Source organism: Ammospiza nelsoni, chromosome 8 (assembly GCF_027579445.1).
Source record: "Ammospiza nelsoni isolate bAmmNel1 chromosome 8, bAmmNel1.pri, whole genome shotgun sequence".
In the NCBI taxonomy this organism is placed as follows: domain Eukaryota; kingdom Metazoa; phylum Chordata; class Aves; order Passeriformes; family Passerellidae; genus Ammospiza; species Ammospiza nelsoni.
The window spans coordinates 10,353,079-10,373,734 of NC_080640.1; the positions used below are offsets into that span (position 1 = coordinate 10,353,079).

Sequence of the window (20,656 nt, forward strand, 5' to 3'; positions counted from 1 at the left end):
TGATGTGAAAATATCTTTTCTTACAAGATCATCACTCTTCTGGAATGAGGTTCCTATGCAGAATACCCATCAGTTTGTCATTATTAATTCTATCAGAAAGGAAAGCAAATTAGTCTAAATTTCAGTGCTCAATGAGTCAGAACCAGTTAGAAGTCACCTCTGGGTACAGAAACCTTAACAATGTGGCTCTGTAATACCAGGCACTCAGTAACAACCTAGAAGCTCTTCCAGACATCAATATTTTCCCTTCTGTTTTCCGCTTCCTTTAGCACATTTTTAGGAGATGGGAATGAAGTCTTTTTTTACCTTTATTAAATAAAGAACTTGATGAGGAAGACAGAATGGGAACACATTTTGGCCACCAGACAATGCAGTAAGGTATTTTTGAGTGGTGGCTTAATTCATTTTAAATTACATAGAGACATCAATATCACATTGATAGTCTGTCCACAGTGATGCTTGTTATTTCTGCCCTGAGCTGGGTCCAAGGTAGAGAAAGTTAATAAAATTCAATCCTCCTGGTTTGTTCTCCTCTCTTGCTGAGGCTGTAGGAGGAGGGAGGACAGACCTGCCTTCACACTGTAGTTGTTTTCCTTGGACTGGCTGTGGACAGGCAGAATGGCATCTCTAGACCTGGAGCAACTGGGGCAAGTTCTGTGAAAATGCTGAGCTTTCCCCTTCCCTGTCCTCCCCCTGGTACACTGGGATCTGCCAGCAGCTTGAGTATTTCATACTGTGCACGCTCCCCAAGTCACACTCCCACATACAAGAAATATTTTCTTTCCTCCCTGTATTTGATTGCCACTGCTCCCACGGACCATGAGCTAGCCCAAAGTGATATAATAATGATTTGCTGGTAAAAAATAATCAAACAAACAATTTCACTGGCACAGGCTGATTACCTTGTGTTTAGCCTCTGTCCTAAATTCAAACAAACTGAAAATGCTGCAGAACAGGAGAGGAGAAGGCATCCCCACTTGGAGAGCTGCAAAGGCATATGACAAATATTTGAAATGTTTTGGACTGATCCTTTTCCCTTCCCTGGGCTGGTGCACAGCTCTGGCAGGTGCAGATTTCCACAACCCTCTATTAAGAGCCACAGCCAAATTCAAAATCTAACCCCAAATTATTATTATTACTGTTATTGTGAGTCAGAGGAGGCTGAAAGGAGTATTTCACAACCCTGATTGGATTCAGCTGCAGAGTTCACCATCAGCACATGATGGTGATCATCGTGCCAATGTTGCACTGCTTTTAAAATGTCCTGACACGTGCTTGAGTATGAACATCACTGGATTCTGGCTGGTTTCCAAGAAATTAATCTCAGCAAATATTCTGCAGGGTGAGCATAATGTGGTCTGTAACACAAATGCAAAACACGGCTGTAGTTTACCCCGAGGGGGACACTGATGTGTGATGAACTAAATGGGCCTTTTTGGCCCAGACTGCCAGGATTGTAGGAGTCCCCTGTGGGCAAGGCTGAAAGATAAGGTGAGAATAATCGAGAAACAGCAATTAGCTTCACCCAAGGAGGTTAATGAGGACAGAAATTTTCCTGTTATAACAGTCCTGGTCACCAGCCTCTCCCTCCCCTCTCTCTTGTCCCTCCTCAGGGACAGTTTGCAATCCCAGCCCCTGCCAATGACCCTTCCCAATGCTGGGATGCTGGTTGCAAACAGACCTTTTATTCTCTTCTGTCGGATTACAAGTTTTGCTGTGCTGTGTTGTACCCTACATTGTATTCCAGGGATCTGCAGTGTGGAGCACACCACAGTTGCTGGCCAGGCCTGACTGCAGGGGAGCTGGAAATGCTGAGTCTGGAGAACAGTCTGAGAGAAAAAGAAGCCAGACCCTTTCCAGATGTGCACAGCAAAAGGTCAAGGGGCAAGCTGCAATGCAGGATATCTGCTTGGGTATCTGAAATAAACCTTTTTGCTCTAAGGTGGTCAGCGCTAGCACCAGCTGCCCAGGGTGGCTGTGCTCCTTTCTTGCAGATACTCAAAACCCAGAAGGACAGTCCCTACACAACCTTGGAGATACTCAAAAGCCCAAAGGACAGTCCCTATGCAACCTGCTCTAGCTTTGAAGCTGGCCTGGTTTTAGTAGAGGGCTGGACTGGAGACTTCCAAAAGCCCACTGCTGCAGGCAAACCCCTCTTGTCTGGGCACAGTCACAAAGCAGAGCTTTTTCTTTTGCTGTAGCTTTCTTGGTGGTGATCTTCTCACATCTGCATTTCTGTAACAGCCTCCTGTTTCTGTCAGTAGGGTTCAGTTACAGCTTATGATACTCTGCCAGGACAGAGCAGGGCCGTGGAAGGTATTTTCATTAGGAAGCATGCACGGCAAATGACCAGATTTTCACAGAATCATTGAATAGTTTGGTTGGAAGGGACCTTAAAGACCATCTAGTGTCAACCACAGGCACTGGACCACGTTGCTCAAAGTCCCATCCAGCCTGGCCTTGAGCATTTCCAGGGCTGGAGCATCCGCAACTTCTCTGTGCAACCTGTTACAGTGCTTCATCACCCGCACAGCACAGAATTCCTTCACAGTATGGAATTTCAACCTGGTGCTGGGGGAGCCGGTGTGCGCCCGCAGCCCCTGCTGTCCTGCCCCGGCTCCTTCTCCGCCCGCCTTGGGCCCGGGCCCGGGGCCGGGCGCGCTCGCTGCTCTGCCTCCATCGCTGCTCCACGCTGGGTTTTGGAAGTTCAAGGGCGAAGCGGATCGCGGAGGCGAGCGCAGACCGGGGTGTGGGACAGGCGCTTCGCTCCACTCCGGTCCGGTCCTTCCTTGACGGCTGCAGCGCACTCCGGTGCCCCGGACTCCACAGCGCCTTCCCCTCAGCGGGACACGGAGCCCCGCGCCCCGTCCGGACAGCGCCGGATGGGACGGGGGGTCACGCCGGGCAGCGCGGCGGTGGCGGTGCCAGGACTGATTCTGATTCTGATCCTGATCCCGGGGCCGGGGCCGGTCTCGGTGCCGGTCTCGGTCTCGGTCGCGGTCCCGCCCGCGCTCCGTGACATCGGCGGTGACGCGCTGGGGGCGGCCCTGGCGGCCCACGTGGGCGCTGACGCGGCGGCGGCGGGCGGGCCGGCGGCAGGTGAGGCGCGGCGAGCGGGGCAGCCCAGGGTGGGTGCCCCGGGCTGATGGCAGAGAGCGGGACCTGTGCCCGGGGCCCGGCCATGGCTTTCCCCTCCAGCCGGTCCCCGGCGGGTCTCCAGGCCCAGTCCGGGCGCTCAGGCCCCGCAGGGGATCCGGCACTGACAGCCGGGCCCGGCCGGGGTGGCCAGGCCCACGCGGCTCCGCCAGTCCTCTAGAGGGCTGGGGGAGGCTTTTAGCCCAGGTGGGCACGAACATCTCCCTTACGAGGAGATCCGGTGGGAGCTGGGCCTGTTCAGTCTGCAGAAGAAAAGACTGAGAGGGGATCTCATCAATGCATGTAAATGGTTTGAAGGTGGGTGCAGGAGGATGGTCCAGGCCCAGCGATAGGATGAGGAACAATGGCCGTAAACTAAAACACAAGAAGCTCCACCTCAACATGAGGAAGAACTTCTTTACATTGAGGGTAGCAGAGCACTGAACAGGCTGCCCAAAGACGCTTTGGTGTCTCCTTCCCTGGAGACATCCAGAACCCACCTGGGTGTGCTCCTGTGTTACCTGCTTCAGGTGACCCTGCCTTGGCAGGACTGGACCAGAGGTCCTTTTCTACCCCAACAATTCTGCCATTCTCTTTGGTGAGTTACAGGTGCAGCATGGTTCTGTGGAGAGGGGACAAGCAATGGGCTTGTCCCTCAGTGCATGGCTGCCCTGTGTGCAGAGCAGCCTGGCTTTGAGGTGGTGCTGCTGGCTCCCAACTATCCAAGCCAATGTGCTTATTTTGAACGAGATTGTTCATAAAAGAGAAAGCGGAGAGGAAGTTATCACAAGGACGAGCGTATCTGAAGAAAACATGACATAAACAGAGTCGTTTACACAGCAGCCACAGGCAGACCCAGCTGCAGCCAGAGCTGCTGACCTCGCCTCCCTTCCCCAGTGTGGCACTGGCACACACCGTGACACAGGATGCCTGGTGGCCCTGGCCATTGCTGCTGTCCATTTCTGTGCATGCATGTGGGAGGCAGGAGGACGTGTCTGCTTCCTCCAGCAGCATTTTCCTGGTTGCTCTTTGCCCCGTGTGTCTGATGGAGAGGCTGTCCAGGCAGGATCTGGTCTGGGCTCTTGGAGAGCTGCCTCCTGCAGTCTGAGTGAGGTGTAGATAATATATGTCTAGACAGTGGCAGATTTTGGGATCCAGCTCTGTCTCTTGTCATGCTGCAGTGGTACTTTGCATGTTAGTCCTGCTCTGCCTTAATTTCCCCATCTGCAGTATGGGGAGTGGCCCCTGATAGAGTGACTGAGAAGAAAAATTGGCATAAAGCAGCACACGCTTGCAAGATTTAATCATAAATCTTGACAAGCAAATGCCTGACCCTTGACGTTCCCTGTTCCCTCATGGTTCACCCTCAGTGCATCTCTAATCTTACCACCAAGAACTCAGTGTTCATGCATGTTCAGCTCCTGGCTGGGGCATGAGAATGTTTTATGGGCGGGCAAAGTTTGTTAGCCACTTCAGTTTTGCCCTTTGCTTTCTCCGGCACAGTGGAGCTTATGAAGGCCCAGCAAAGAGCTGGATGGTATTTTGTGTGAGCACAGACAAGTGACATCCAGACAAGGGGAACTGCAGAGACAGGTAACAAGGGAGCCTGGTACCTTGGAAAAAATTAGGGCAGGAAATGGGGGTGGTTCTTGCACTGCTACAGCCACTAACTTAATTAAGCTGTGTGTCATTTTTATATCTGTATTGATTAAATAATGATAGAAATAGTGATAGAGAAGCTGTTTTAACTTTGTAGAGGCTTGTAATGGTGGCCAAGGGAGGAAAAGTCACCTGTTAAGACTTATAGGGCTGACCACAGTAAATGGCTACCAACTATCTCTGAGAAAATGGCTTCTGTTTCTCTGGAAACTGAAGACAATTTTTATTGTGAAGTTTGTGATGAATCTTTTGAAGACCATTTCTTATATTGTGGGCGTTATCCAAGGTAGAAGTACTCCTTAAGTTGGGTTTTGTTGCTAATCTACCTTAGTTGTGTTTTTAATATCGAAAGCAAATCTTTCAACAGTGAGAATACTTTTAAAATTATTTTTTTTTTTGTCCTTTGTTATCTTGCTAACAAAACCATGGCTTGTCAGCAAGGAGCTTCATTAAAAAGCAAAGCCTTGTCATGCCTTGCCTATTTATATGAGACTTCTGGACTCCTGGAGACAAAGCACAGGCCAAGAAAGGAAGCTGTGTCCTTATGAGTTTGTAGAAGGAGATTCTTTTCTGCTGGCTTGTCACTATGTTGTTGTTCTCTCTCCTGTGTGTTTCACCCTATCTGAACATAAATCAGCAGCAATGTTATAGAGTATTACAGCAGCTCACTGTGGAGGACAAACAGAAACAATCACAGTATTATAAAGTTCAGTGTAGCTTGCAAACACTGTATAAAGCAATGACATTTGTGCTGGAAATAAATCTGAGGTGTAATCCCCTGCAAAGGGATGAGATACCAGTTTGAGGATACACTAGTATAGTGCCTTTTGAGATTGATTTCCTTTTTGTGTTCTGGGTTTTAAAAGACAGTTTACCTGTGTACCTGACTCTGTGGGCAGAGTCAGTCTCACACAAGTCTGGTGTGCTCTAAACTTCCTGTGATGAGACATGTGAATGGTTGTCTTGGGTTTTCTTTACACCTGAACGCACCAGATCTTGGTTCAGGTTGTGATTTGGTCACAGGGCTACTGTGTGACCTCGGTCAAATCAAACCTTGTGAAAGGGAGGCAGCTTTTCTGCCTTCCTGTTCAGATGGCAAACATCTCAGGGCAGGGACTGTGCCTTACTGTGCTTTGCCATAAGAGTGTAATGTCATCTGGGACTCCTGGTAGCTACTGAGGTGTAAATAGAATAAGTGCCTGGATAAGCAAAAAATGTTTGAGACTTGCATGCTGTTTGCATCTCCCCTCTATGACCTGTTTGTATATATGGCTGTGAAACGAGCTGTGAAATTAACTGGTCAGAATAAAATACTTCATGGCATGGCCTTCAAGCAGCACATAACCCACCTTGCTCTGGAAAGTGACAGCATTAAAGTTATGAGTTCTTAAAAATGTGAGAGGACTGGGGAGAAAACCAGGAAGGGGGTTATCCCACTTTGGGCATGCTTTGGAGATATGAGCAAAGAAAAAGGTGGAGAACCTCTGAGGTTTAGGCTGTTTGATTTTCCTAGTTTTTCTGGCCAGTCATCCTCTGCGGCCAGCATGTGCCTCCCACTGCAGCCATCTCCTGTGCCAGCACAGCAGCAGGGCTGGCACGTTGCTGTGCCGGGCGCTCACAGCGGGCACTGCCTGGTCAGGGTTTGGGGGAGCTCCTGGAGAGGCTGCTGTTCACTGCACTGCCAAAGGTACATCCATTGCAAAAACACACCCAGGGAGTCTGGCCTGTGCCCTTGGTTTTCCATCTTATCTGCTGTGTGCCATCCAGGCTGTGCCCCACCCCTGCCTGACACCAGCTGAGATCTGCAGAGCATTTGCCAAAGGTCTTTAGAGAACATTCCCATGAGCATCCTTAGTTGTCCTCTGGCAGTCACTTGTGAGAGCTCAATGGACTGTTCCTCCTGTTACAGTTGGGTTCTTGCTAGGTGAACTAGTCTGCAGCCCTGAGGTCAATGTAGCCAGTGAATACATCCCTCTGAATGTCCTTGGGAGCAGATTTCTTTTGTCTGAGTTAATTCAGTCAGTAGTTCAGGATGAAACTCTGGGCTACAGTAAAACCTCTAAAAGTTACATGTATAACTGGTCCATATCTGAGTTCCAGATGTGCATGTCTTCCTCTCCACAGCATCCCTGGCCCTAAAGTGAAAAGACTGAGAGTTTCTCTCAGTGCACTTGGTAGGTGGGGCAGTTCTGATCTGTGGGTACTTGGCTGTCATGCCAGGACCTTTCCTGGCTGTCACAGGTGCTTTGTTCCTGGTGCTTCCACATGCAAGAAGGGGTTGACCAGTGCATTATCACCACAGGGCATGCCATCCTTCACCAGGTGGGAAAGATCCTTTCCAGGACAGGCCAGCTTCAACTCTCTGGCCTTAACCTGCTTTCTTGTTCTCAAGAAATGTAGGGACAAGACATGTGAAATTCTGGTCTGAGAGGGATGATGTTGGCACAGTTGTCCTCAAGGGGAGTTTCTAGTGGAAACAGCTTCCTCCAGCCTGTGCACATGGGTGACCTGAGATGGCTGGGGAGACACTGAAGTTTTGTGCTTTGTTTTAGTTGCAGGTAGGAAGATGAGTCCGAAAATTACAACAGAGCTGCTGAAGCACCTGCGGCAGGTGATGAAGAACCCCAGATATGTACAGGAGCCTGTCCAAGCCTACATAGTGCCCTCTGGAGATGCCCACCAGGTATGGATGGATACATTATGGGAATGGTCATACTTTCATTCCCTGCAAAAAATAAAAGCCAGGTATAACTAAAATTGTCCTTTGTTTAACCACTTTAATGGTTCTAGCATAAAAGTCTGGGAAACCTGAGAAATATCATATTGGAAAACATTTCTGGGGTCTGTTCAGGAGATGGAGGTCTTTGTGTTCTTGTAACAAAACAGGGTGGATGTTCCACCAACAGCTTTTCATCACGTTGTCTTCAGGGAGCTCACACTGCAGAAAAGGGAGCTTGCCAGGGCACTTGCTGTGCCCATCCTGGCTGTTGGGAAGAATGGGTTTACTGGGGGAGAAACAGGCCTTATCTGGGCTTTACTTTCCCCAGTAGCATCTCCTGATCAATACATACTCTTAAGGAAGGTAGCAAAGGTTTAGATGCAGAGTTTTCTCTTTGCTGGATCCAGTTCTTGATGGAATTTGTTGCCTTATGCTAGAGCCCTTCAGATCCCAGATGAAGGGGCCTTAGGAGGGGCAGGGAAGGAACAGGCCACAGTGACACTTGCCTTTCCATGCTGCTCTGCATCACATTCTGTGCATTAAAGACAGGAGGCAAGTTGGGCCCAGGGCGGTAACCCATGGCAGTAACTGTTGTGTGCTGCTTCCACTCTTAGGAATTTTGTAGTCCGTGACATAAATTTTAAATTGCTGAACTGCCTTTTACCTCCCCTGCTTGCTCATGTGTAAGGTTCACTCTGTTAGGAGACCCAAGAACTGCTGAGGGTTTTCCCCTCCTCAGCTGTTTTCAGGAAACAAAAGACCTGAAGTTTTACTGGCACACACCCAGAGCTCCCTTTTACCCCGGGGTGCACAAGAGCAAAATGCAACTGAATCAGAACCTTTGCCCTTGACTTGGCACTGGGGTGAGCTGGGTCCAGACTTGCCTGTGCCCTGGGACCATATGTGCAGCATCGTGTTTCCTCATAGGGAGATCCAAACTTGGGCAGGTAGGGGGAAGGCGTTTTCTGCAGCTGCTATTGTCTGCTGCATTCCTGCCTCAAGCTGCCTCTGTCCATATATAACTCTGGTTTCATTTCACTAGACATTAAATGCTGTCATGTGAGTTGAAGAATGTGACCCTCAGGACTTCTGGGTTTTTCTGTTGCTTTCTTTTCCTTGACAAAGTGCAGTTAAGCAGAGAACCCCATGTTGCTATTTCCTGCCAGGCGAGTTGGTCAGGTTTCTCTGCAGAGGGAATCTATCTGAATAGGAACGATTACTAAAAACTGCTGATTCTGGTGCCTCCTGAATAGCTGGTGCAGGGTTTTTTTCTGTCAGGGTTGGAAATTGATGCAGTTTTTGCCAATGACAGAAACCTGTTGATCCCAGAACAGCCTTATTGATTCCAGGTAAGTTGTGATGACCTGTGATTTGAAACTTCTCCATGTTCCAAGCAAGGGTTTGTTTCCTGTGTGCAAACAAGAACTTTACAGCCTTGCAGTCAGATTTTGCTCTTAGGCACCTCCCTCCATGAGTCAGAATACTGTAGTTAATTGATACCCAAGTGTTTGGTGGCCTAAGCCATTTCCTCCCTGCAGTCCAAACAAGATATGTATTACTGTCCTTGCCTCTCTCAGCTATTCCTGAGGCTGTCCTGGCATCTGCATCACAGAACTTGTCAACAAATAGGGCTTTCCTTCCTGTGGTGTTGACAGGGTTTAGGTTGTGGGATTCTTTATTCCCTTCTGGGTTGCAAAGGAACCCCTGGATTGGACTGATGGTGCTACACCCAGATGCTGCAACTTGCTGACTAATTTCACTTTGTAACACTGGGGATGTTGATGAGCTCTGAGTTCTGTGATGCTTTTAATATTGGTTTTCCTGCAAGGCTAGGTGGCTTAGATTATCATGCTGCCAGGAGTCTTGCTACCAGTTGTATCCTTTGCTTTCCATGTTTAGTTGTGTAAGAACTGAAAGACTTGCAGAGCTTCTCAAACACACCTGCCTCTGACTCAGACTTTACCAAGGCTGCCTTGGATTTGTGGCTCTTGCACTCAGTCCTGGATGTTGGCTGGCTGCTTTAATTTTTGAAAACTTGGATGCTGGTGATAAGAAGTCAGAGAAACAGACTCTTTCCTTGGGGGCCAGGGTGGTCCAGAGGCTGATGAGAAAGGAGGACAGTCCCAGCCAAAAGTGGAATGAAACCCAAAGAGTCCCACTTCCTTCCGTGAGTGCTGGGTGGCTACAGGTGCCCAAGGATCATGAAGGGATGAAAAGCCATGCTTTTAGGAATGAGGTGCCTAAACCCTTTGTGGTTTGGCTTAAAATGTCAGAGCTTTTGGGATGTTGCAGTGGTAAAAGCAGGATCCATTTTTATGTAGAGTCAATGTGTGTTTACATTGAATCTGGAGTTTGCCCATATGGGACTATTCAGAGACTGGAAGAGCTGCTTCTTAATGGGAGGGAATGAGGTTTGGATTAGAGCTTGGGTTTGGAGCCAGTCACAGCTTAACTGCAGCTGGCTTCACCCTCCAGGCCTTGACTCAAAACAAATTTGGTCAAATTTGGCTGGTTGTCCACATGAAGGAAGCACCTGCCCAGCTTAGGGCCCCATGTTTGGCTTGGCAGAGGTGCTGTCTTCTCCTCAGGGCTGGCTCCTCTGACACACACTTGTGCTAAGCTGAGGAATCAGCCAGGTTATAAAGCAGGAGGTGGCTTGTGCACAGGTTGCTCTGGCGTGCTCCAGCTCTTACCAATGCAGTTTGGTTTTTGGCAGTGAATCCCTCCCTCCCTCCAGGTTCACTGCAGTGTTTGTTCTTTAATGACACCAGTGTCGTGCCTCTAAGGGTAGCCAGATGCACTTTGCATTGCTGATCTTGGTTGACAATAGACTAAAATGAGCTTCAACATGTTTACAGCACAACCATGCAGGCTCTGGGGATAAGCAGCACTGATTTTTGGGGGGTTCTTCCTGGCTTAGATGAGGGTTTTTTGTGATGTAGCCCCCAGTTTTGTCTGTGTGACTGACAGGTGCAGTGAGAAGCAGATGGGCAAGGACTGAGGAGGGCCAGGCTGAAGGCCATCAAAGCTGCAAGACAAGACCCAGGGAAATACCTTGTTCTCACTGTGCTGTGGTCTGTGCTTTGTGTGGCACACACAGGTGTTCCCCATGTAATTTTAGCTTGTGCAAAACATGGGCTCATCTTTACACAGTGGGGGTTGCTGCATGGAACAGAACAGGTGGGTGTGCAAGAATTCAGACTGACAGATGAATGAACTGTCTTTCCCTCCAGATCCCTGGTACTCATTTTTAAAGCCCTTCTGCCTCATTGTAAACACTCAGAACACTCCCTGGTCTGTGAATGGGAGGTTTTCACAAGCAAACTAGCCTGTAGTCTCTGCTGTGTTGGTCAAGAGAAATGGAAAATAAATCACTGCTCTCATTTATACTTAAGTACATCATTTGGGATGTATTTAAGTGATGTGATCCATGATGGAGAATTTCCAGGATCTCCTGTTGGCAGTGGACCCTGGGAGAGGATGTCCTACCTTTGAGCTGGGAAGTGTAGGAGATGGGAGTCATAGCAGTCAGCAGGCTGAATAGTCTCTAGGGAGTGTTGAAATGAGGAATCCTCAGGTCTGGCATCACTCTGCCTTCATGTTCTGTCCTGCTGCTCTGAGGCAGGCAGTGGGGAAACAGACACTTGATTCTGTTCCCTCAACAGCTCTGTCCACTCTGTCTGCTGATGCCTTTGCCATTATTTTAAAGAGGCTCACGGGGGGAAATGTCTCTGCTTGCTTGGGATGGGTCCATAGGTTCTTCCTCTTCTCCTTTTTTCCTGGTGGCCACTTTGGGAATGAAGTTGTTAGCCAGAAAAAAGAAAGTTCCTGTTGATCATGTGCTGTGTGGGGCTGAGGGATCCACCCCATCAGCTGGAGCTGTGCTGAGGCCACTCATCCTTTCCCAAGGTGGCTGTCCTGACCTCCCCTCTCCCCACAGGGGACATGTGACATGCTGAACATGTTACAGCCCTATGGGGCTGGACAAGAAAAGGCACAGGAAACTAACTGGGCCCTCATGGTCTCCATACCCCCCTCCTTTCTGCCAACTTTCACTAGAGTTTGGATAAAATGGAAGATTTCTTTGGGGTATGTACCAGGAATCTTCCCTGGCAATTTGGAGCAAAAGCCACTCGACAAGATCCTCTTTTGGGCCATAAGATTTGCTGTCCCAAGGTTCAGTTTCAAAATGTTAGTGGTAGATGGTTGCTTGGCTTCTCCCAGGAGGGGACAGACATGGCTGTTGTGGAAGGGGTTTGATGATGGAGTGATTTGGAGCAGAAATAAAGGTCCCAGGTGCTGTAATTTGTGCTGCTTGCTCACTCCTGTGCTTTGAGCCCTCTGTCTTCCTTAGAACCGTGAAGAGTAACAGATTTGAAGGGAGTATATTTTAACAATCAGGTGATTCTTTCACAGTAGGGACTAAAAGCACCTGAGAATTGGGCTGTGATTTCTTAGCTCAGTTCCTAAGATGTTTCTGTTGCCCCAGCACAGCTGGAGGCAGAGAAACAGACTTGAATTTCAGGCCATTTGTAAGGTACAAATCCAGGGGTTTTGCAGCTCAAACGTCAGTGCTGTCAGCCTGGATTAAGCTGATTTGCTGATTTGCACTAGTTCATTAACAGGCCTACTCAGCAGTTCTGACCTACAAACTTGCCAGAATGGAATCCCATAAAAAAGTCATGTGGGTCATGTGAAGGTTCAGTTGTTCTTTTAATTTTGGCAGTTCCTGTTAATATCAGGTGTCTGTGCATTCTCAGGTTCTTCAACATTTTGAAACGATGTATCCAGAAACACAGGTTGTAACAGGTTTAGGATGAAGATGGGCTCTTATTCCCTCTCATCTATCAAACCATGCTTTTGTGGTTTTGGCTGTAGTCTGATTTTGACTGGGCAAGGAAGAAGTGAAAGCATCAGTATCTATTTGTCCCAAGTGTTAAATTTTTTACAGTCTTACCACCTTGATGATTTTCTTTCAGTGTCACTATTGCAGGAAAAAAAAAAGTCTTAAAGGAATTCTTATAAATGCGTATAAAACGAGGGGACTTCAGTGGACATAGTGAATTTTACAGATTTTATGTGCTGATTACCTTAAGAACAAGGGGTGCTTCTGGTTTCCCTTCCCTTCACGTTGCAGCTTCAAAGGCATGATTTGTTTGTTGCTCAAAGGGGAGGCTGAATGTGAAATAAACGTCTGCAAACTCTGAAGCACTTCAGTGTTTACAGATGTTTGTGGGAGAAAAGTGCTGCAGCTTAAAAAAACCCACCAGTTAAACAAAAATACAGTATAATCACAGTGGGATAGAGCCCAGGAATTTTTAACTAATTTTCTTCTCTCTGTGGTGTCCTTTAGGAGAAAAAGCTTATCAAAGTATTTGTCATCAGCTGATTGTTTTTTTCCCCTGCTGCTATAAATAATTGCTGCCTCTTTTGTTTTCTAGAGCGAGTACATTGCACCCTGTGATTGCAGAAGGGCGTTCATCTCTGGATTTGATGGCTCTGCAGGTACCTTTCCAGAACTTGGGTTCTTGCACAATTTTCCTCTAAAGAAATAGTTCCTTTCATGGCATAGAGGCAGGATGGAAAAGAAAATCTATCCAGCTTGTTTGGACTGTTTTATTCCCATTTCAGCATCTGCAGAATTATGTCTTGGCTACCCACTGGAATTATGTAATATCAGCAGAATAACAAGTTTTCACAAAATGTTTGACCCCTAAATGAACCTCTCATAAAGTAAAATCCTGTTAACTGTTTAATGTGGTGCCTGTAACCTGTGGTCATTTCTTTTGATGTGCAGCCAGTATGAACAGATTTTTACGTTGCCCGTTTGGGCTGGGTGAATAGTGGATGGGCTTTAGCTGGCCTTTCTGTTTGAACAGAACCAGGGCCAGAAACTCTGCATTTGGAAACTGAGCACTGTGGAAAAGTTTGCTTATCTTGCCGAGACAGGATGTTTTCTTGGCTGTAGGATAGGTCTGTGTTTCAAGAGACCTCATTTTTACCCTAGCTCTACCCTAAGCTGTGCAAATTACTCTGTTCTGTGGTTATTGGAAAGTCACTTTAGTCTGCTGAAGTTATTTTCCTCTCTAATTGTATATAATTATAATAAATACTGGTACCTACGTTTGGAGGGTCAATTCATCAGTTCCTATGAGCTCTGGGGCCTCATTTGGAAGGTGATTAATCCAGGGCTGTGGCCTGCTGTTAATGGCTAACATGAATCTTGTATTAATTCTGCTCCTTCTGCGCAACGTCTTCATAACCTTCCTCTCTAATTGTGCCCTTGTTATGTACTTGGAAGGTCTGTTCCCAGCCTGATGCACAGTGAGGTTTCACACAGGGGCTCACCTTGTGTTTCTTGCTTCATCTTTTCAGGCTGAAGCAACTTAAAATGGGGTTTGTGTTGGGGGAATTTGGTAGAAGACAATGAGTTAATAATTGGAAACTCTGCTCTGCTAATCTGAGTATCAGTTTTTTTTGTGACAGAAAGTATTGTCAAGATGCAGACTCCAATGACTTGGATTCAGTTTCAGTTTGTGCTATGGTTTGTTTTGTTTTGTATTGTCAAGGGCAAAGCAGCTTGAGTTCCTTGTTGGGATGTCACTGCCCCTCAGCTGTCTGTTTGCATCCCTCCATCTGGAGTCAGTGGATTGGGACAGACAATGAAAGCAGCAGAAGTTTATATTCATGTTTCCTGTTCAGCCATCTCTGCTAGAGCTGTAACATTTGGGAAAGGGGTGCAGCTGACAGCTGGGGGTGATACCCATGTCTGCAGCCCTGCTATCAGCTGTGTTTTGTGGGTGGCCAGAGCCCAGGCTTCCTCTCCAAAAGAGGCTAGGATGGAATTCAGAGATGTACAGTATATGTTACTGTGACAGCAGCCAAGTTACACCACAGTCTCTGTTACAGAAGGTTTGGAAAGCCCCACTTACCCAGTTCCACTGGCTGGCTGAGATTTGCTTAAGTTGAGTTCATCTGAGGCAATTCATGAAGGTGCATCCTTGTGCATACTGTCTCCAGTAGGATTTGGAAGGTCACAGGGCAGGGGAAACAGTGAATATCTCCACTGGAACAGGAATAACTTTTGAACAGCGATCAGAGGTGCCTTTTAGGGAATTAGGGTGAATTTCAAACCCTGTCCCTGCTGTGTGTGTCTCTGCATGGTGGCTGCCCACCCTGAATCCCTTTCTGCCTCCCTGCCTAGGTACTGCCATAGTGACCGAGCAGCACGCTGCCATGTGGACTGACGGACGCTACTTCCTGCAGGCTGCACATCAAATGGATAGCAACTGGACACTCATGAAAATGGGTATGCAGGAGCCTGGGGTACTGCTCCACTGATCAACAGAGAACAGTCACTTCCCACTAGTACAGCTTGAGCTGTAGGGATATCCCATCATGCAGGGACTTTGGGACATGTTGCATACACAGCTTCTGCTTTAGTGTCCTGTGAGAACTCTTGCCTGTGGGTCTAGACATTCATTAGCAGACATATCTAATGCATTAGCTTGGACTTTTTGCATAGTGTGGGAATGTTTCAATGTGACTGCTTCTTTGAACCTTTTTTTTTTTTTAATCCTTGAAGGTCTGAAAGATACACCAACTCAGGAGGATTGGCTAGTGAGTGTCCTCCCAGAAGGCTCCAAGGTGGGAGTGGACCCTTTCATTATTCCAGCAGGTCGGTTTTACTTTATACTTATAACTCTGGGTAGTGCAACTGGATTTTTCTTCCTTTCTTCTCTGCCTGAGCTGTTGTGTGATGGTGTGCAGCTAACCATGTTTCAGATGTAGTGCTGGTTAAACTGTTATGCAAAACAGGCTGGATTTTTGTTTAGCCATATATCACAAGAGTTACGTTGCAGTGCATTGACTCCAAAGCACGAGGGATGAGAACTGCTTTCTAGGCTTGCAGTGACTTCACCTGAAAAGCAGAATTCTGATCACCTCTTTTTGTCTGTGCTTTGGCTTGTCATGGGCACTTCAGTACAAAGGTTCTGAATGCCTTGGTCAGCATGTGAGCCAGAACACCCAGGCACAATTCAAGCTGTTACTCCTGCTTGGTGGCCTTGGGATCTCTGCAGCTTTCCCTGTAGGAAGCACAGGGAGAAGTGTCATTTATATCAAAGTATCCATCTATTCATGCTTCAAAACATGAGGCACAATGCAAAGGTCGCTGGAGGCAAGGGGAGATACTTGCTTGTTCAGATGGATTAAGGACCTGTCTTGTGGCTGTGTGGAAGTAACTCTTATCTTGTCTAGCTTAGATCTAGCATGGTTCTGCACTGGGGAGAGGACACCCTTAGGGCAGCTTCTGCTGTGGCTTCTTCCAGAGACTTCTGTCTCCCAGCTGGAGCAGTTCTTCAGCTCAAGCATGAAGCTTCAGGACTGTGAGGTTCTGTACCTGCCACTGGCTACTGTGGCATGTTTGTGGAACTGTAACTTCAGTAGATTTTGCTGTCTTTCTTAAGGGAATGGGAAAAGGAGAGGCTGGAAGAAAAGGAGAAGAATGATTTTTGAGTTTGACCTTTGTGAAGAGAGCTGTTGTTGAACATATGTGCACTCCTTAAAGCCCCCACTCTTGACTTTCTTCCCTTTGACAGACCAGTGGAAGAGAATGTCCAAAGTCTTGAGAAGTGCTGGCCATGACCTTGTGCCTGTCAAAGAAAACCTGATTGATACAATCTGGACAGATTGTCCTCAACGCCCCTGCAAGCCTCTCATCACACTTGACCTGAGTTATACAGGTGAGGAGCTGAACTCCCAATAGACATGGGTTGTTCCTATTGCCCTAAATCCCCCTTTTGCTCTTCTCTTACAGAGGAGAGTTAAACAGTACCACAGCACAATGTGGTCACTGTGAATAATGACCCCTCTGTCCTCAAAACTTCAAATAACCATTTTCTAGAAGTTGAATGACTTCAATACAAATCCATGGGCATCTAGAAGGCAGCTCATTTGAGATAGTTCATATCAGTTATTAGAAAGGAGTGAGGAGCACAAGCATGATATGTTGGTCTGTGTTTACATCATCATCCCCAGCAAAGTTAGGGAATTATGTGGCTTTTCCTGTTGTGTTTTACAGGAGTCAGCTGGAGAGACAAAATTGTAGCCCTTCGTTCAAAAATGGCTGAGAGGAAAGTCATGTGGTTTGTGGTAACAGCCTTGGATGAAGTAGCATGTAAGTCTTTGCATCTCCTTTCTCTGTTCTTTCTACAAAATAAATGTTCTTCCTGGCCTGCAAAGGAAGAATCATGCCAGGGTGAGAGGCCCTTATGAAAGCATGTTCGTTAGACATCAATTAACTTCTTATCAAGTGCAGTGGTGGTAGCAGGTCACAAACAGCCAGCCTGTATTTCTGCACAATGCCTCATTACACCAGTGCAGCTCCTGAGTACAGTTTTGGCCCAGGAAATGCAGCAAATCACCACCTTTGAAAAACAGCCCAGGCAAAGGGAGAAGGTCACAAAGCCTGAGGCAGTGTGATGGAAAGAAAAAGACCTGTGAGATTTTCTGGCTGTTAAATATCCTGATGCTGCCTCACCCATTGGAAAAATGGAGACTGTTTTCTGCTGTGGAGTCTGGGCTATAAACAAAGCAGTGCAACATGTGGCTTTGTATACATAAAGCAAGGGTGGGGTACACCACATTCACAGTAATCTTCCTAATTGTCACAACTTCTTAAGTCAGTCTCTACCTCTCCAGTGTTCAGCCAATGCTTTGGTTAAAACAAGTGTGTCAGGGCTCAACTTGTTTTTCCAGATCATTTCAACCCAGGGTCTTGCTAGAGTCCCCTCTGTGTTTGGCTGGGTCTCTACACCCTGGCTCCCAGCCCAGTGTGTAGGAAGGGAGAATGGCCAGAAACAGCAGTGATTTCCCCAGAACTGCTGTTCCTAGGACTGTGTGTCCTTTTTGCAGAAATCACCAGTGCACACACTGCTGTAGGGGAATGTAACCCGGGCAGGGTGTGAGTGCTGCTCAGCCTGTGCCCCATCTTTGATCTGGAAAGATAGAAATGGGAGTGCTGTTTTCCTCACTCCAGCACTGCCAGCACAATGTCCCTGGCACTGGGTGAAGCCAACTTGATGAGGTCCCTGGGCTGTTCTGGATCTGGGGCACTGAGCAAAGAGCTTTTTTTGTGAAAGAACTACTTCTGAGAGTGGTGAATATGACTCCTCCCTGGGGAGGCCTGCATGAGCAGAGATTGTATGTCTCACCTTTTCAGGCACATCTCCAATTAAATTAATGATAAATTGGTGCCCTGAGGTGGTTTCAGATTAAATGTCTCCAGCAAAGTGAAGCTTGGTTATGAATCAAGAGTGTTAAGATGAACCAGAGAAGGTCACTAGAGCAGCTCATTTTCGGGTGCCTGGTTGATTTCTTATCCTACAGGGGGAAGGGGAGAAGTTGTTTTAATTTTATCTAATTCAGTTCTGTGTTAAACTCCAGACAAGTTTCTAGGGACAGAAAAAGAGCCACAAAGGAGATTGTTGCCTTCTTACTGCATTGGGAGTTGGCTGAGCGAGGAAGTTTGTGCCCATGAAGTAAAAAGTTCTTTGTGGCTCTTTCCTGCATTCAAGTGACCTGCTGCTTCCCTGGAGAGAATTAAGCTCTATTTTTACTTTCATGGCAGAATTTGCACAGTTCAATGAATAAAGTGCTGGGTTGTAATTTAGGACATGTTGGTTCTTTTCCCAGCTGTCCTGCTGGCTGGCCTTATTGGCTTGAGTAACTTATTTCAGCTAATTGGATACCCTGGAGTTTTTATTTGACCCTAAAATCTAAAATCAGGATTTTAGAGATGCTGGACATCTACTTCTCCTCTTGACTTTGTCTGGAGTTGTGTGGGACAAAATCTTTCTGAAAAATAGCTAAGACTGTACAGTCTGAATCTGAGATATTGGAGGGGCCCAAATAAGAGGCCTTTTTGAGGTATTGTAGTCTTGCCTATTGTGTTTTCCTCTTACCTCAAATGTCAAAAGGATTGGAATGAAATGACAATTTGTAACCTTGAAGTTTTCTGGTTGTTAAAAAGTGAGCTTTTATTGCATTGCACGGACCAGAAAGGACAGACCCTACCTTTGGTACGTGTCCTTGTCTTTCCTTTTCTGCGCCTGCTTTTTTCCAAGGCAGCCCTCCTTTAGAAGTTAAACACCAGTTTAAACACCCGGGTGTGTTCATGCTGTGGTTCTGGTGCCATCTCCTGGCATAAATTTAGGATTGCCAGAAATGAAGCAGGCTGTGGGATAGCTGCACATCACAGCCTGTACCTGCGATGTCTCATTGCCTGCCTGTGTTTTTGTGAGATTGTTTTTGGCTTTCTCTAATGTTGCAGAAGATGACCCAGGACTGTGATTCTTGGTGTTTTTATTTTTCAGGGCTTTTCAACCTCCGAGGCTCTGATGTCGAGTACAATCCTGTGTTTTTTGCATACGCCGTCATAGGAATGAACACAATCAGGTGCTTGTATTCCCTTCCCCAAGACGTGTTTTCTGGGGGAGAGCTGTTCTAGCAAAGTCTTTTCAAAACCACCTATGCTTGGTACTTTAGTGTCCTTTCTGAGCTCTTTTGTCCAACACTCGTTACCCTCCTCCCCTGATCAGAATTAGCTGAGAGGCAGCCAAGAGCTCTGCTGCACTCCTCAGCACCTTGGCTGGCATGCTGGGTGACCTTGGGCACGATGGCAGAGTCCTCTGTCTGCCACCCTGAGATAATGTGTAGGGCCTTTGGAGCTCTGGGTGAAATGTGCCTGGCCTGGACATTACAAACTTTAGGGAAAAGTCTAATTGCTGAGTCACTTCAAAACTGCAGGGACAGTGCAGGAAAGTTTCAGGGCTTATAATAGAAGGCTTCTTTCCTGTGACTGCCCCATATATTGAGCCTCAGCAAGCACAGTTCCTTTGCAGGCATCTGTAAGCTGCTGCCTAGATCCATCTAAGGTAAAACCTGGCTGGGTGGGTGAGTACAGGCTGTGTGAAGGTTGAGCTGAACTTTTCAACTCAGTGGAAGTGAGAGCAATGTGATACTTAGAACTACAGTAGCTTTTCTCTTTCCAGATGGTGCCCTTAAAAGTTAGAGTGGCTGTTGCTTGCCTCTGTTACTTTCCTGTTTCAAGCACAGTGATGGGATGTAGCCATTTTGACTGTCATACAAATAGAAATTCTGTCAGCTCTTTCCTCTCATTGGGGTGGTACATCCTAATTTCAAGCTGGGATTTAAACTGTGTGAAAGCTGGTAGTTAAAATGACATAGGACAAAGTAGAGTGCATAATTCATGATTTCCTTTCTCCCTAAAATGTTGCCAGAATGGTTTTTCCTTCCCTCCTTTATTCCAGCCACTGTTAGATGTGATCTCACCTATTTGATCTCTCCAATTTGTTTCTCAGGCTCTTCATTGATGGTGACAGGATGATGGACCCAGCTGTGAGAGAGCACTTACAGCTTGACTCCACCCTGGAACCCGAGTTCAAAATCCAGGTGATGCCCTATGGATCTATCCTGTCGGAGCTGCAGGCTGTTGGTGCAGGCCTGTCACCCAAGGAGAAAGTGTGGCTCAGTGACAAAGCCAGCTATGCTCTGACTGAGGCCATTCCCAAGGTCAGTGGCCCTAGCAGGGGAAAATGCTTTTCTCTTCTCTGCTCTTTGTGGTTAGCAAGGGTGTTAATGAGGGCAGCTGGCCTCAGTTTCCCCTCTGCAAAGCCCAGTGCAGGCTGGAGCTCGTGCAGAAGGGTTCCAGCCATGCTGAGGTATCGAGGGGTTGTTAATCCAGGGGTTGCTCCTGCTGGAGCTGCCCTTCCAACTCGCTAAGCCGATTTATCCAAAGAATTGTCAGCTTAAGATAAAACAAGTTCAGTGAGAGAGGGGAGGGAAGAGGCAGCAGGGTGAACTCAGGTCATTCTGCCCATGGGTGGAGCATCAGCCTCATGTGGACGAGCAGCAAGAACTGGTAACTTGCAGAAATTGAAGCAGGAAAGTTGAGCAGGACTTCTGGGAGAGTGCATTTGGCTTTATTGAGTGTCTGAGGGTGGTTGCCCTTATTTAGTTCAGTGCCTTGAGGATATCAGGCAATATGTGATGTCCTTTACTGAAGGCAGGAGGGAGAAGATGACAGTTGTTGTAGCAGGGAATCTTGTGAGGACACAGATA

General features: G+C 47.2%; 1 protein-coding gene across 2 annotated transcripts in view; it reads left to right on the forward strand.

Annotated features, from left to right (window-relative positions):
• The first annotated feature begins 3,074 nt into the window (after nt 1–3,074).
• The window catches only part of XPNPEP1 (X-prolyl aminopeptidase 1), a 30,792-nt gene continuing 13,210 nt past the window's right edge, over nt 3,075–20,656 (forward strand). The window contains exons 1-9 of one of the 2 annotated variants that reach the window (XM_059476769.1): nt 3,075–3,099; nt 7,347–7,477; nt 12,955–13,018; nt 14,718–14,822; nt 15,099–15,191; nt 16,114–16,257; nt 16,596–16,691; nt 18,889–18,970; nt 19,897–20,107. In XM_059476769.1, coding sequence (XP_059332752.1) covers nt 7,361–7,477; nt 12,955–13,018; nt 14,718–14,822; nt 15,099–15,191; nt 16,114–16,257; nt 16,596–16,691; nt 18,889–18,970; nt 19,897–20,107 — 912 coding nt within the window. In that variant the 5' untranslated portion in view covers nt 3,075–3,099; nt 7,347–7,360. Of the gene's footprint in view, nt 3,100–4,631; nt 4,729–7,346; nt 7,478–12,954; nt 13,019–14,717; nt 14,823–15,098; nt 15,192–16,113; nt 16,258–16,595; nt 16,692–18,888; nt 18,971–19,896; nt 20,108–20,656 lie in introns of those variants that run through there. The other variant, XM_059476768.1, reaches the window with a different exon arrangement.